The 14,762-nt window shown below is 41.5% G+C and overlaps 2 protein-coding genes across 6 annotated transcripts; both read left to right on the top strand.

The window, feature by feature from the left end:
* Positions 1-540: 540 nt before the first annotated feature.
* Positions 541-8,505, top strand: LOC124294743 (glucose dehydrogenase [FAD, quinone]-like). 3 transcript variants are annotated; one of them, XM_046741645.1, is made up of 8 exons: positions 541-671; positions 4,300-4,462; positions 5,341-5,550; positions 5,685-5,813; positions 5,888-6,444; positions 6,545-7,007; positions 7,112-7,482; positions 7,620-8,505. In XM_046741645.1, the coding sequence occupies exons 2-8, from the start codon at positions 4,300-4,302 to the stop codon at positions 7,665-7,667; spliced, it is 1,941 nt and encodes a 646-aa protein (XP_046597601.1). In that variant the 5' UTR covers positions 541-671; the 3' UTR covers positions 7,668-8,505. The 3 variants fall into 3 exon arrangements, with proteins under 3 accessions (XP_046597601.1, XP_046597591.1, XP_046597595.1); XM_046741635.1 differs by lacking the exon at positions 541-671 and adding an exon at positions 3,871-3,929; XM_046741639.1 differs by lacking the exon at positions 541-671 and adding an exon at positions 3,871-3,929 and having other exon boundaries at positions 4,293-4,462.
* A 1,045-nt stretch (positions 8,506-9,550) lies between these two features.
* On the top strand, positions 9,551-14,661 carry LOC124296646 (glucose dehydrogenase [FAD, quinone]-like). Of its 3 annotated transcripts, none has more exons than XM_046746800.1 (8): positions 9,567-9,644; positions 9,848-9,959; positions 10,165-10,374; positions 10,501-10,630; positions 10,709-11,261; positions 13,052-13,514; positions 13,619-13,989; positions 14,127-14,661. In XM_046746800.1, exons 3-8 carry the CDS (start codon positions 10,167-10,169, stop codon positions 14,220-14,222), a joined length of 1,821 nt encoding a protein of 606 aa, XP_046602756.1. In that variant the 5' UTR covers positions 9,567-9,644; positions 9,848-9,959; positions 10,165-10,166; the 3' UTR covers positions 14,223-14,661. The 3 variants fall into 3 exon arrangements, with proteins under 3 accessions (XP_046602755.1, XP_046602756.1, XP_046602754.1); XM_046746798.1 differs by having other exon boundaries at positions 9,569-9,644; positions 10,501-10,629; positions 10,705-11,261; XM_046746799.1 differs by lacking the exon at positions 9,848-9,959 and having other exon boundaries at positions 9,551-9,644; positions 10,501-10,629; positions 10,705-11,261.
* Positions 14,662-14,762: the final 101 nt, after the last annotated feature.

Raw genomic sequence — 14,762 nt, 5'->3', positions numbered from 1 at the left:
ATATTCGGTTAACAAATGCTATAGCAGATCGTCGAACTTACAGTGCGATATACCGACTGGAATCGTTATGATCGACATCGTGGCTTTTTGGTTTTTTTGTTTGTGTTGATTTCTTCACTGGATACGTGCGATGTGCATACCGAGATCCGATTGTTGTATCACAGTATTCAATTATCCGGAAATTCAATGAATCTGTAATTCTCGAGCAGCATTTAAATTCTTCGACTTTCTTCATCTTGACAATAACGACCATACGACTTTTGCCATCACGGAAATAATATACAGCGTGCATAGAAAGCATTGCTGTGATTAAAACGGATACTTGTAAGAAAACTTAAAGAAATGCCGAAATATTTATCAGCGTAAGTAAGTTATATTTGATAATCAGTACAAAATTACGTAGAGTCGTGAGCAACGAGTAATAATGAGCTCAAGATGACGACGTTGTTCGTTTGGAACTCTATCCAGAAGTAATCGTCACCTTGCTGGTCGAAGCGTCGATCCCTTAGCGATTCATGGGGCTCACTAGCCCTTTGTCCTAGCCACTTATCGCCTCAGATAAACAGCTCGGGTGATCGTCGCCGAAAGCGAGACGTTGGTCTCAAGTGGGCCCCTTTCGTCAACACGAGCATCGAGAGAAACTGTTGCGTTCGTTGCGTTCATATTAAAAGGTAAGCGACTCAGAGGAAAAGTTTCACTCAACCGACTGTTTTTTAAGGTATGGGTTTCGTCGACAATTCCAATACCTATGGAGAAATTTTTTTCAACTATCCCTTTTGTTTGGTCGAAGCTTCTTCAATTCGAAGTTACTTCGGATTTTCGTATTTACTTCAATGATCTAGGATGTGAGTTCTAGGACTATTATGAATTTTAGAAATGAGAACTCACAATGATTGAGCTGTCGAATCGTAATTATCATTTATTACTCATATGGGAAAAGCCTGAGGCATAAAAACCCATGACGTTATAGCGATCTTATTTCACATATATTATCGTTGCGTGTAAATCCTATCATTATGTGATATCAAATAGGCCTAATGTAAACGTACGTCGCCCGTTTGACTCACATCATCGCAACCTCGCGTATATGATACGTTGTTTTTCGCATTATTATCGTGTATCTGTACAGGGGGGGATCTTGAGCCGTTGCCGTCCCCTCGGTCAGAAGTTTATTGTCAAGGGATCGGAGAATCTCGAGCCGTTGCCGTTCTCTCGATCTCTATGACACGAACTGTTTTCGTCAACCTCGTTAGGTTGGATGTGTATCGACCTTAGGCCTTATCGTGAGCGTGTTTTCCGAAGTGCGTCGTTCCGACGACTGACTCCAAATTCGCAGGCGCGCCTGCTCACTCGTCCGCGAGAAATCAGGCATCAGTGCTGCCACGAGCCGAGATCGCGGCGATCTCGAGAAACTACGATGGTGCGATATCCAAACGACCTTGAGTGCACCAAACACCTTCATTTCGGTATGTTTTCTAGTCGAAAAGTGCAGCTAAAATAATTGATAAATTTGCGTGTCATTTTCGTTACCGTTTCTAATTATATAGGCTATTCAAGATTAATTTTTTTCTCTGGCAAAAAGTATCCATGTTTCTATAATAGTCTGAAATGTCATGGTCAAAATAGTTAAGAGCAAGGTTGGGAAAAGCCGCGTCGATTGAGACCAAAATCATTGAAATCCGATAATTCGTTCTCCAGATATCGTTAGACAGAAATATCAGTTAATACTCTGTGAGGTTGGGTATAACAATTTGAAACATTGAGGTTTTCACTTCTCGTTTAAATGGTTTTTCGGTATTTTCTCCCTTATTTTCGAAAATACGAGAATAAATATGTGATACTTCTTTACGCATTTTTTTATCCCCGACACCTTTTGTTGAGTATATTTTTTGATAAAGTGATTAAGTTCCGAATGAAGCGGCTTAAGTGCTTCCGGATTCATATCTAAACAGCACTACCTTTCATGCTTATTAACTGGTCCTATTACGTTTTCTGTCTCTTGAATAAGCTTCATCATTGGTTCTGTAGATACGAACTGCTATACTCCATTCCCGTAACTCAAATTCACACTGTCAAGGTTATTGTGCGATTCCAAGACTCGATAAATGCGACAAATATTAGTACCTCTGGTATACTTGAGACATTTCAGAACACGCTGTCAAATTTAGAAAATTATAAATTTGTTCAAGTGTGCATCACCGGATAAAATATTCGAACTTGATACATCTGCCTCGTACATGAAACATCATGAAATATCGACAGGTGGCAGTTTCCACCTTGTCAAACTTAAAAAAAAATGCTTACAGGTGATTTCGCCCGTGGCCACGACTTTTGCTGCACTATAAAAAGTATCTAATTCTCTGTCTCAAATCGATCCTTCTGCCGCGAAATCCGCAATGCGCACTAAATATTCTATGACTTCGCGCAGTTTGCATACCTCTTCGGACTCTTCAGGGTTCCATATTTCAAGACGACGTTTTGAGATTTTTCTACAGCGGCCAAATCGTAACAACATCTATTACCCACTGAACAACGATGAGGTATTTCGTTCGTTTCCGAAACGTGATGTTATAATCAATGAATTTTATCTGGCGTTTTTGAAATTTGTTCAATTTAATTTATACCGAATAAAGTTACACATTCGGGGAAACTTTATTGTTAATACGACATTGCACCCTGTTCAGTGATTTCCTACTTTATTTGTTGAATTTCTGCTATCACCAGTCTTAGCTGATTTTCAAATAGTGTCAATTTTTTGTATTGTATGGTTCATGCTCAGCTTTGCACCAACGCGATGTGGTATAAACCCTCCGATCGTTAGTAATGCCGTATGCCGATGATATTTTTTTGTTTATATGAAATTTGGTTGGTTCTCATTAATTTCATGTGAAAATGTCCTCGTATATGTAGATTCGAGTATCTTTCTTATTACAAATGATGAATAGAAAATCAATCCTATTTTTCAAGATGAGGAAAAAATACAATATTGCGAACATTCGTTGACTTTTTTTTTGCTTGCATCCAGAGATTGGCTGATAATTATGGCTGAGATTTGGCGACTATTTTCATATTTAGAACTTTTGTGTACTCTATATACATTGAAAAGGAGTTCAGGCCGTATTTTCACCATTGACTGAATTCAACCTACGAACAAACATATTTGTGAACAGGACAACCTCCTCTATCCGTTCTTACATCCGTCCACACACATGTCATTTGCATGTGTCACATCCCAAAAATGCATAACAAATGGCCAAGATTTTAATAGATTCACTGGTTGAAAATATTATAGGAGTATTTGAAAAATTGTTTTGTCACTTGTTGATGTGAAGAATGACGCAAGCCCTATTTCCCTATTAAAACCAAGAAACAAATAAATAAAATTTGTCGAAATTTCATCCGGTAAACAGTGTAATTTTTATGTTCGCATGGACTGTGGCCCTATATTAGCTCACGTGAAGTTGTTGGTCCCGCACAATGAAAACTTTAAAAGAAAAATCATGGTTAAATGAAAACCCAACGTTTTATTGTAATTATTAAACTTATCTGTCAATTTGCATCTCAAGACACCTGAAGCATTATAATGTGGTAATTTTCGTGCATGTAAAATTAAACTGTAGAGAATATTCTTATGCATGCAATTGATCGTAGAGGAAGACCACGTATCATTATATCGAAGTATCTGATCGCTTACGCAATTCCAGAAATATTTCACCCCCAGCGTCAGAAAGGTACCTAAGATTAAATATGTGCGGTAAACACAACGACATTGCACGGTAAAGACAGGGGAAAAATGGACATTTGGTCTTCTAAAGGATCGTTGCTGAATCTAAAGTTGGAGTAAAGGAAAATCAAAATCAATGAAGACGATATGGTTATTTAATATTTTCAACATGTATTCCAGATAATCTCAAATGCTAATTCAAATCGTATCCTTTTGTAAAGGATTTCAATTGAGCCAGGAAAAAATTCTTTAACAGAAATTCTAAGCCAGCACACAAGTATTACTTTTGGGTAAAGTTTCTCTACTACGCAACTTTCTAAGCCTCGGAAAGGATCTGTCATGAAAAGTTTCGTCCATAGTTACTATGTCTTCAACATCATAAGAGGATAGTCAATGTCTCCATAATTTACTGTACCTGATAATAAAAAGAGAATCTTTCAGGATATACGTACATTATACTCAACTTATATTGTATAAACATCAAAGCTTCCAATCGCTCAGCCATATCGTGAAAATGTAATATCAGTGACTATTATACAACTTAAAATTAATAATCCTCACCTGAAAGTACAAAGATGTTGGACATGTCAAATACGCCAAACATATGCGAAAGTCAAGGGAGCACATCGTGCTGCCGTATAACTACGAGTCACATCGAGACAGCATATTCATTTCTGGACGGAACCAGAACGAACGGTACACCAAACCGTCTCCATAGATTTTTGATTGCAGTTCGACGTAAGTATGAAATCACCTTTCACATTGTATTACATCCAAAGACCTTTCTATGGGAGTTGAATATAATTATTGTGGACCCTGTGTCATGGGTTATTATTATTATTATTATTATTATTATTACACCACATGCATGTGTGCCGAACTTCAACAAGCAATAAAACTAGGCTTTCATAGACGAACAGACCTGTTTAACGTCGTACGTTCTCATCAACCTCGTAACTAAACTGTAGAAATTACGGTTTGAATTGAGAATGGCGGCGGTGTTCGAAATGAATCTGATACTGACCGAAATACTGGTATTTGCTGCCGAACTTAGAGTCCCCGAACAAGTGGAATTACAACAAGATTCGCGGCAACGAATCACTGCCAAGTTACCTTAAAGCCGAGAGCTAGCCGAGAATCATTTTCCTAGTCCAACTACTTCCCTATCTTACCGTGTACAAGCTTGGTTTTATATCTCAAGATCGCGTGCATATTCTGGAATGAGAATTATATGGCTGGTGTTCTTGGCCCTAATGACTTCAGTCTTAAAGCCTGATTGAAATGAGTCGAGTCGTCCGTATTTGTTGACTGTCAAAAATGATGAAAAAGACATTTTTTCTCTTCTTCTTCTTCTTCACGCCGGAGCACCTTGTGGACACGATTGCGATTGAATGCGGTTTAAGTTTGAAGCACAGGTATTTGGCATCAAACTCGAACCCCCTATCGATTTTGGCAGGAATCGGAATTCATATTCGGCCGGTATATCATCATCCCTTCAAAAAGCACCTCTGTTGCAAAAGTCTTTTGCCAAGTACATGAAAAATTTTGTCATTAGTTACCGTATGTGGTAGTAAGGCTAACAGGTAGAAATTTTAAACTCGACTTATCTGTTACAGAAATGGAGTACAACTACATCTCGCCGGAAACCTGCAATGCGGGCCTTCTGGGGCCGAGTCTGGTCAATTTGTATAATGTCACCTCGTACTATTTCTTTCTGTCGATTCTAGAGACATTTGCGAGAAGAAAACAAGCAATCGCTCAAACCTGCGAACGCATCACACCTATCCATACCCCGGGTGCCGAGTATGACTTCATCGTAGTGGGAGGTGAGTTGATTTATAAAATAAACAGTTTTCACTTACAGAAAGGATTTCAATACGCATCGATGCTACGAGAGTTGAATAAAGTAGGGAGAACACCAGTGCAATAGCAACATGACCTATGCTTCTATCGTTCACAGGCGGAGCAGCCGGATCTGTCATCGCTGCAAGACTGAGTGAGAATCCGTTCTGGAAAGTTCTGCTTATTGAGGCAGGCCCGGACGAACCAGTAGGTTTATCCATCCCTGGTCTTGCTTCTGTTATATCTCGTAGGTGTACCAACAAATCCAGAAATCCTGTTTCGCTGAGAAGTTCAAAAAATCTGTGAATCTTATTTTGATAGCATCATCTATCGAGTGGGGATACCAGTCGACAAACGAGAACTACGCCTGTCTCAGTTCGAATGGTAGCTGTCCGATCCCTGCAGCCAAAGCTCTCGGTGGAGGCATGGCGGAGAATGCAATGATATACCTACGCGGCGGCCCGTTCATATTCGATCAATGGGCTGCAATGGGTAACGAGGGATGGTCGTGGGAAGACGTCCTACCGTTTTTTAAAAAGTCCGAAAATAACGGTGATATCGATAGTGTTGGTCGAGAGTATCACGGCACGGATGGACCGCTTTTTGTCGAAAGATTTCCGTCCAAGCCACTCCTTGCAAATGTAATACTCGAGGCAGCCGAAGAAGCGGGTTTCGGCGTCAGCAATGACCTCAACGGAAATGATAATATTGGCTTCGCAATAGTTCAAACAACGAGCCACCACGGTGCGAGACGCAGCAGCGCCGCAGCGTTTCTGCGGCCAATCAGACATCGCACTAATCTCCACATCACTCTGAACTCCACTTGCACGAGGGTCATAATCGAGAATGGACAAGCAGTTGGAGTTGAATATTACAAAGTGAGCTGGGAAATTGAAATTAATGAATTTATTCACATTTGATTTGTTTATTTCAAACGTCAACAATGGCAAGTGGGTGATCTCGATAAATTTTCCTTAGGTTGGCAATTTCTACACGGTACGCGCATCCAAGGAAGTCATCGTTTCCGCAGGTGCGGTTGGGTCTCCCCATCTTCTACTGCTTTCTGGAGTTGGGCCGGAAGAAGATTTGAAATCCAAGGGAATCGACGTGGTCGAAGATTTACCTGGCGTCGGCTGCAATTTCCATGATCATATGATGTACCAGGTTGCGTTCACCGTTGATGAGCCTGACGTCTACGACAGCAAGTGGGCTGCTCTTGCTGAGTACATCGGCTTTCAGACTGGGCCCTTGTCTAACAGCGGACTCCCTCAAGTGGCTGGCGCCCTATCATCCGGGATTACTACACCCGACCTTCCGGACATTCATATAGTCATTGCAGGTTATTGTAACAGTTTCGAACTATGTGGAATGGGCGCACTTAGCAATGACGGTAAACGCGAAATCGTGTTTTCGGCAGGTTACGAGCATCCGAAATGCAGAGGTACTCCTGACTTCCTGAATTCTCGCAACAAAATTCTACCACTCGTAATTGAGGAATGGAGAACTACAAGCCCGCAAACCAACTGCAGATATTTTCTGTTCCAGGAAAAATCAGTCTGGCTTCATCGGATCCTTTTGAGTATCCTTCGATCTGGGTCAACTATCTCTGTGACCCTAACGACGTTGCTGGGGTTGTGAGAGCCATCGAGTATTCACTGGAATTGGTCGATACACCGGCCATAAAGGCCTACAACATGACCTTGGCCGAAACACCTCTCGAGGCCTGCTCAAATTACACTTTTGCTAGCACGAAATACTGGGAGTGCGCAGTTCATCACAATGCTATTGGGGAATACCACATCTCAGGCTCCTGCAAAATGGGTCCGTCATCGGACCCACTTGCCGTTGTCGACCCTCGGCTCCGAGTCTACGGAATACAGGGACTACGCGTGGCGGACGCTTCTATTATGCCGCAGGTAAGTATCGAGATGACGTACTTTGATCCATTCGTTGATTTTGAAAAGAAGTGGATGCCTCACCTATGAGCACTGCCAATCATTCATAGAGACCGTTGACTGGCCGATGAGTGACCGTGGTATAACTTTACTTACAGGTGACTATCGCCAATACTGCAGCATCTTGCGTCATGATTGGAGAATGAGCTGCGCACATGATCAAGCAAGATTGGAATTATACGGATGCGATATAATATTTTTCATAATTCGTCACGATGAAACCTGTCCTCAGTAAAGACGCATTTAAAAAAATATATATACCTACCCGTTCATGATAATTGGGTGTTGGAGGGGGAAAAACAACTACATTTGAAAGGACCAACCATCATCATATTCCACGTACCAATTTAATAAAGCGCACTTATGAGAACGTTCGTGCTGAAAATCGGCTGTCAAGTGCAGATTTTCCTAAACTCGGGAATATGTCAGAATGGCCGACGACCGTTGTGCCTGAATTCCAAGTCACGTCTTGGTTATTGACGCTAACAGCGCAATGAGACTAAAGTCATGTAGATATGTCCAATTCTATAACTAGTCGAACATTTCCGAAATGTATTAATTTCTGTCTCGGTATCGTACGATAACTGTAAAACCTGTATGCTCACACACAAAGATTGTTCTATTAAAAAAAAAATTTACTTTCACCTGTCAAAGAAAATGTTCCAGAGTACATTCATCGGCACTATATGCTTCATGCTCAGAATCAGATACATCAATGAGAATTTTAAATCTTGCTTACATATATCTTTTATTCTGCTGTTCAGAATTATTTAAAAAATCGTGTACACACATCTCAGGTACAATCGTTATAATATACCGTGATGCATCAAAATGCCTTGATTCTTGATCAAGGAGTCACAAAACCGAAGCGAACATATGTAATGTTCATTAATGGATTTTCAGTGGCTCACTTTTTTTTTCTACGGATCTATGGAAATTTCATGTGTCTCTGATCAGCGTATCGTTTGTATATCCTGTCACTCGCGTCGCTGGTCATTGGCACATAAAATTAGCTTTAAAAAGAAGCTTGTTCCAGTTTTAATTTCAAAAAAATAGTGAGCCACTGGGAACTCATTAATGAATATTAGTCATACGGCACGAAATACTTCAGAAGTATTTCAGAACCGTCGCTTTTGAGATATGTTATATATTGTGTTTCGCATCCGGTTGACCGATAAATAATTTTTACCATCAAACGCCCTAATATTCAATCATTCCCTCTGTTTAAAAAATGATTCACTACGAATAATACTAGCTGTAAAGATAACGAAACTTTTTACTCACCGTACGTTGGCAACGCTGCCGGTGTGCAGCGATCGATGGATCAGGTCAAACTTCTGAAGTTACCCTCTGCCAGTCGTCTTCCGGTTAAATATGAGCTGCGCACCACACGCTTACTCGTAGATACACGTCGCATTACTGGCGTGTGGAATACTGTGAAACTGATCGATCGCACCCGTTGAAACGTGGAGCCTAGGTAGCGCCATCTGACTGATTCGGAATTTGTGAACAATATTCGGTTAACAAATGCTATAGCAGATCGTCGAACTTACAGTGCGATATACCGACTGGAATCGTTATGTCGATCGAATCGATAAGTCTGAGACCCGCAAAGCCTTGAGAACTTTTCGCATTATCTAATCTGTACGCCAATCGTCCAAATGTGTTCAAGAACACACAACTCGCAAAGCCTGAGACTGTCTCAATATGAACTTGTTATGCCAAAAGTCTGGCGGCTTACGATATTACGATATGAAGCAGCTTCATGGAGGTGAAAACTATGCGCATATACTTTAAAATATCTCAAGCTACCGTACGCGAGCTGAAAAAATATGTCGTAAGACACATGTTGTTGCAAGGCCCCATCCTCTATTTGAACAGGAATGTAGTGCTCTGCTGATCTCCTGTGCATGTTGATGTATCATTACGTAGGCGGAAAATATGAAAGGCAAATATTTTTGGGTGATACGCCCTCCATCAAATCGAGTATAAATTTCTCGACTACTATCCGAGGAACGTATAACGTTGGTAGTTTCCGATGAGCAGAAATCAAATCTTCAGCACGCCAAATACAGATTAGTGCACCGTAGCAGTGTCACACAGTGGCACAGATTGCAAGAACAGTCAGTATTTTTCGAAATTTAACACGACGTGTAATTGCGGGCAGTTATTGTCGTACACTTGCCTAGTCTGGGAAATCAGTTGTCCAGAATTACGGTGATCGCTTCCAAAATCTGGATCACATTAATTCAGGCCCATAGTATGATTTTGGAAGTAAACAAATACCGATATACGTTATGGTGATAACAAATAAAATACCTTGCAGATACAGGAACAAGCTCAATTAAATTTCGTGTTAAAACGGACGCCTTTTACGTTGTGAGGAGATTTAGTTTCCACCGACAAGAAGGTCACATTTGTGACCCAGGGAAAACTGAGTACGTTAGAAGTTGGAGTTCGTAAAAAAAAAAAACGTGATCCGTGACAGTTCGTTGTTCGATGGAAAATAATTTGTCTGAAAATAGTCGGTGTACTGCAATCAGATTTATATTGTTGTGCGGTCTGATTATTATATATTGTTTAAATCAATTATTGTTATTCTCGGAAATCTCGTCCGCTTTTACCTCGACTCATCTGTTACAGGAATGGAGTACAACTACGCCTTGCCGGAAACCTGCAATGCGGACTACCTGGGGCAGAGTATAGCCAGCGTATGTAATGTCACCTCGTACTATTTCTTTCTGTCGATTCTAGAGACATTTGTAAGAAGAAAACAACGAATCGCTCAAACCTGCGAACGCATCACACCTATCCATATCCCAGATGCCGAGTATGACTTTATCGTAGTGGGGGGTGAGTTGTCTTATGAAATAAACAATTTTCACTCACCAGACAGATTTCAAAACGCATCGATGCTATGCGAGTTGAACAAGGTAAAGAGAACGTGAGTGCAATCTCTTGTGCTTTTTTCGTTTTTAGGTGGAGCAGCCGGTTCTGTCGTCGCTGCAAGACTGAGTGAAAATCCGTCTTGGAAAGTTCTGCTTGTTGAGGCAGGCCCGGACGAACTAGTAGCCGCATCCGTTCCTGGTTTCACTTATGTTGTACCCGGTAAGTATACCAGCATATCCAAAAATCCTGTTTTGTTAAGTAGTTGAAAAAATCTGTAAATCTTATTTGTGATAGGATCATCTAACGAGTGGGGATACCAGTCGACCAACGAAACCTACGCCTGTCAAGGTTCGAATGGTAGCTGTTTGATTACGCAAGCCAAAACTCTTGGTGGAAGCTTGTCGCACAATGCAATGATATACCTACGCGGCAGCCCGTATATATTCGATCAATGGGCTGCAATGGGTAACGAGGGATGGTCGTGGGAAGAAGTCTTGCCATTTTTCAAGAAGTCCGAAAATAACGGCGATATCGATAGTGTTGGCCGAAAGTATCACGGCACGAATGGGCCGCTTTTTGTCGAAAGGTTTCCGTCCAAACCACCTTTTGCAAATGTAATACTCGAAGCAGCCAAAGAGGCGGGTTTCGGCCTCAGCAATGATCTCAACGGAGATGATCCTATCGGGTTCACTATACTCCAAACAACGAGTCATCGCGGTGCGAGACGCAGTAGCGCTGCGGCATATCTGCGGCCAATCAGACACCGCAAGAACCTCCAAATAACTCTGAACTCCACCTGCACGCGAGTCATAATCGAGAACCGAAGGGCCGTTGGCATCGAATATTACAAGGTGATAATGATACGTGGAGCTACAGAATTTGAATCACTTATTTAGCCTGTCCGTAATTTCATTGTTTTGTAGTCTTTTCATTCTGGGACACTGGTAGGGATGATGATTCAGATTCGATTACGCCACAGCTACAACTTGAATTGATTGAATTAGTATGTTATTCACGAAGGGCAAGAAGTGGGCCTTTCTTGCTCGCGTGTGGAGTTTACAGTACATTACGGGCTGGAGACGAGTAATGCAAACACAAAAAGTCAAAAAGACCTTGTGGAAGTATCTCCACCACCCGTTTGTCATTTGGATTTCATTACACGCCTACGAGGTCGCACTTTTTACTTCCTAGGGAATAAAACTCAGCTATTGGTCTCTAGGGAGTAAAAAGTACAACTATACGTTTTTCGTCCTGCACTTGTATGGAGTTATGCTCTCTATCTCCTATACTTAGTCCAACCAATTGGTTTTCTTTCTCTCTCCTTATGCTGCTTTCGCTTGGCACTCGTCATTTTCCTACATGTAACTCTACTCTGTAATTCTGCTTTCCCAGGGCTTGCCACGGCATAATAAACCACCATCATCATCTCTATCATCCCTATTTTTCAGTCCTTGCCGCCAAAGTTCGGCCTACTTCAGGTTTCGATTTCTCAAACCTGCTTGTGGCCAAATCAATGGTACTTCACTTTGTCTCTCAATCATCTCATTAGACTTCATTTTTCTGTAAATTTTTTTCATATCATTTTCATTTCTGTGACTTGGCTCTATTATAACGTATCAGACGACGATGCCCATCTGTCAGGCTTCTTAATCGTGGCCTGCTGCGTTCATACACCTCTCAAGGCGGAAGTGTTGGCTGTTTTCCCAGACCTTGAAGCGGGTCAGTCGCAATGTCAACCCAGTTTTCTCCCGGGAGCATCGCCAACTTGAATTCTCTTCGCATCCTCTAGCAGCTATCTCGTATTTCCTCTGCGCGTGGCTGGTCTGTTTTCTGGTGTGAATGAAGTTCTTACCGTTCTTGTCCAATGTATCCATAATCCTGGTTTAGCTGTAATGCTTATGCTATCTATGCTTCGTGTACCTCTTTTTTCTTAATCCTAACTACTTTTCCATAGTGCTGGTCATCCTCCTTGGTCCGTCTGCCCTGCCTTCCTCGGTGGGATCGAACTCCATTTCTTACTAACTAAATCTTATGTTTTAGAGTGTGGACTCAATTCTAATTCTAATTTGATTCTTAGGTATGTTACTTAACGTTCGTTCTTTTGTTTTTGCTTCTCTCAATTCAATTCAGTTTCATTTTAATTTACTTAATTCTTAATCTCAACTATCGAAAAAAATGTTTCCTGTTTCTTCTGCTTCTCCATGCTCAGTGTTAATAACTTTTTTCTTCGAAACTTTATGTTTATCTTCTCAACTTCATCTTTTGTTTCTCTCACCATCCGCAACTTGATTCGTTCTCCCTGCGTGCTGTTTAAACTTAATTTTAAGAGATTGTATGACATCTCATTTTCTCTTTACTACAGTTTTACTTGGGCATAGATAAACTGCATGACTCATTCATTCATTCATTTTACCTCGGTCACAATTGTAACGCCACAGGGCACTTGTCTTAGGCATGGAATCAACACAACACATCTCGACTGATATCTAACACATTTTCCCTGACTTTGCCGTTTCTCGTTCGCTATCTTCCTCACCCCTAATTATCTCACTCACTTGGTCGTTTACTCGTTCATACCACCAGCCTATAGTTTGAAATATCGTTAACGAGGAGTGAACGAATTTGCAATAATTACAAGCAGAACGGCAAGTTGTACACGGTACGCGCATCCAGGGAAGTCATCCTCTCCGCAGGTGCCGTTCGGTCTCCTCATCTTCTACTCCTCTCTGGAGTTGGGCCGGAAGAAGATTTGAAATCCTACGGAATCGAAGTGATCGAAAATTTACCTGGCGTCGGCTGCAATTTCCATGATCATGTCGTATTCCCGATCTCGTTCACCATAGACGAGCCTGACGTCTACGACAACAACTGGGCCGCTCTTGCTGAGTATATCGCCTTCCAGACCGGACCCTTGTCTAACACCGGACTCGGTCAAGTGGCTGGCGCCCTACCATCTGGAATAACGACGCCTAACCTTCCGGACAATCATATAGTCGGCATGGGTTACTCTGCTGGTTGCGCACCCGGTGGAATCGGCTTACTTAGCAGCGACGGTAAACGCGAAATCGAGTTTTCGGCCGGTTACGAGCATCCGAAATGCAGAGGTACTCCTGACTTCCTGAATTCTCGCAACAAAATTCTACCACCCATAATTGAGGAATGGAGAACTACAAGCGCGCAAACCAACTGCAGATATTTTCTGTTCCAGGAAAAATTAGTCTGGCTTCATCGGATCCTTTGGAATATCCTTCAATCACGGTAAACTATCTCTGCCATCCTGATGACGTCGCTGGGGTTGTAAAAGCCGTCGAGTATACTTTGCAATTGGCTGATGCACCCGCCTTCAAAGCCTATAACATGACCTTGGCCGCGACACCTTTCGAGCCCTGCTCAACCTACACTTTTGCTAGCAGAAAATATTGGGAGTGTGCAGCTCATTACAATGTTACTGGGGAATCCCACTTCGCAGGCTCCTGCAAAATGGGCCCATCATCGGACCCACTGGCAGTTGTCGACCCTCGGCTCCGAGTCTACGGAATACAGGGACTACGCGTGGCGGACGCTTCTATTATGCCGCAGGTAAGTATCGAGATGACGTACTTCGATTCATTCGTTGATTTCAAGATGAAATATATACCTCGCCTGTGAGCCCTGCTAATCATTTATAAAGACCGTTGACAGGCCGATGAATGACAATGGGATAACTTTGCTTACAGGCGACTACAGCTAATACTGGATCATCTTGCGTCATGATTGGAGAGCGAGCTGCGCATATGATCAAGCAAGATTGGAATTACACAGATGCAGTATAATATTCTGCGTAACTCGGTACAATGAAACGGATTTAAAAAAATACATATACCTACTCCTTATGATAATTAGCAGTTGAAAAGGAAAAACACGACTTCACTTGAAAGGATTAACCACAATCGTATATCACGTACTAATTTAATATAGCGCACTTATGGGAACGTTCGTTCATACTGAAAATCGGCTGTCAAATGCAGATTTTCCCAAGCCCGAGAATATGTCAGAACCGTCGGTGACCGTTGTGCCTGAATTCCAATTCACCTCTTGGATGTTGATACTAACAGCACAATGAAAATAACGTCATGCAGATATATCTAATTCGATAACCAATCGAACGTTTCTAAAATGTATAATGAATTTCTGTCTCGCAACCATACGATAACCCTAAAACTTATGTGCACGCACACTAATATTGTTCTAATAAAAAAAAAATTTACTTTTGATCGTCAATGAAAATGTTCCAGGATACATTCATCGGCACTATATGCTTCATGCTCAGAATCAGATACATCAATGACAATTTTAAATCTTGCTTACATACA

This window comes from Neodiprion lecontei, chromosome 1, assembly GCF_021901455.1.
Source record: "Neodiprion lecontei isolate iyNeoLeco1 chromosome 1, iyNeoLeco1.1, whole genome shotgun sequence".
NCBI classification, from domain to species: Eukaryota; Metazoa; Arthropoda; class Insecta; order Hymenoptera; family Diprionidae; genus Neodiprion; species Neodiprion lecontei.
Note: the sequence above shows the minus strand (reverse complement) of the source record. Positions and strands in the feature narration are given on the sequence as shown.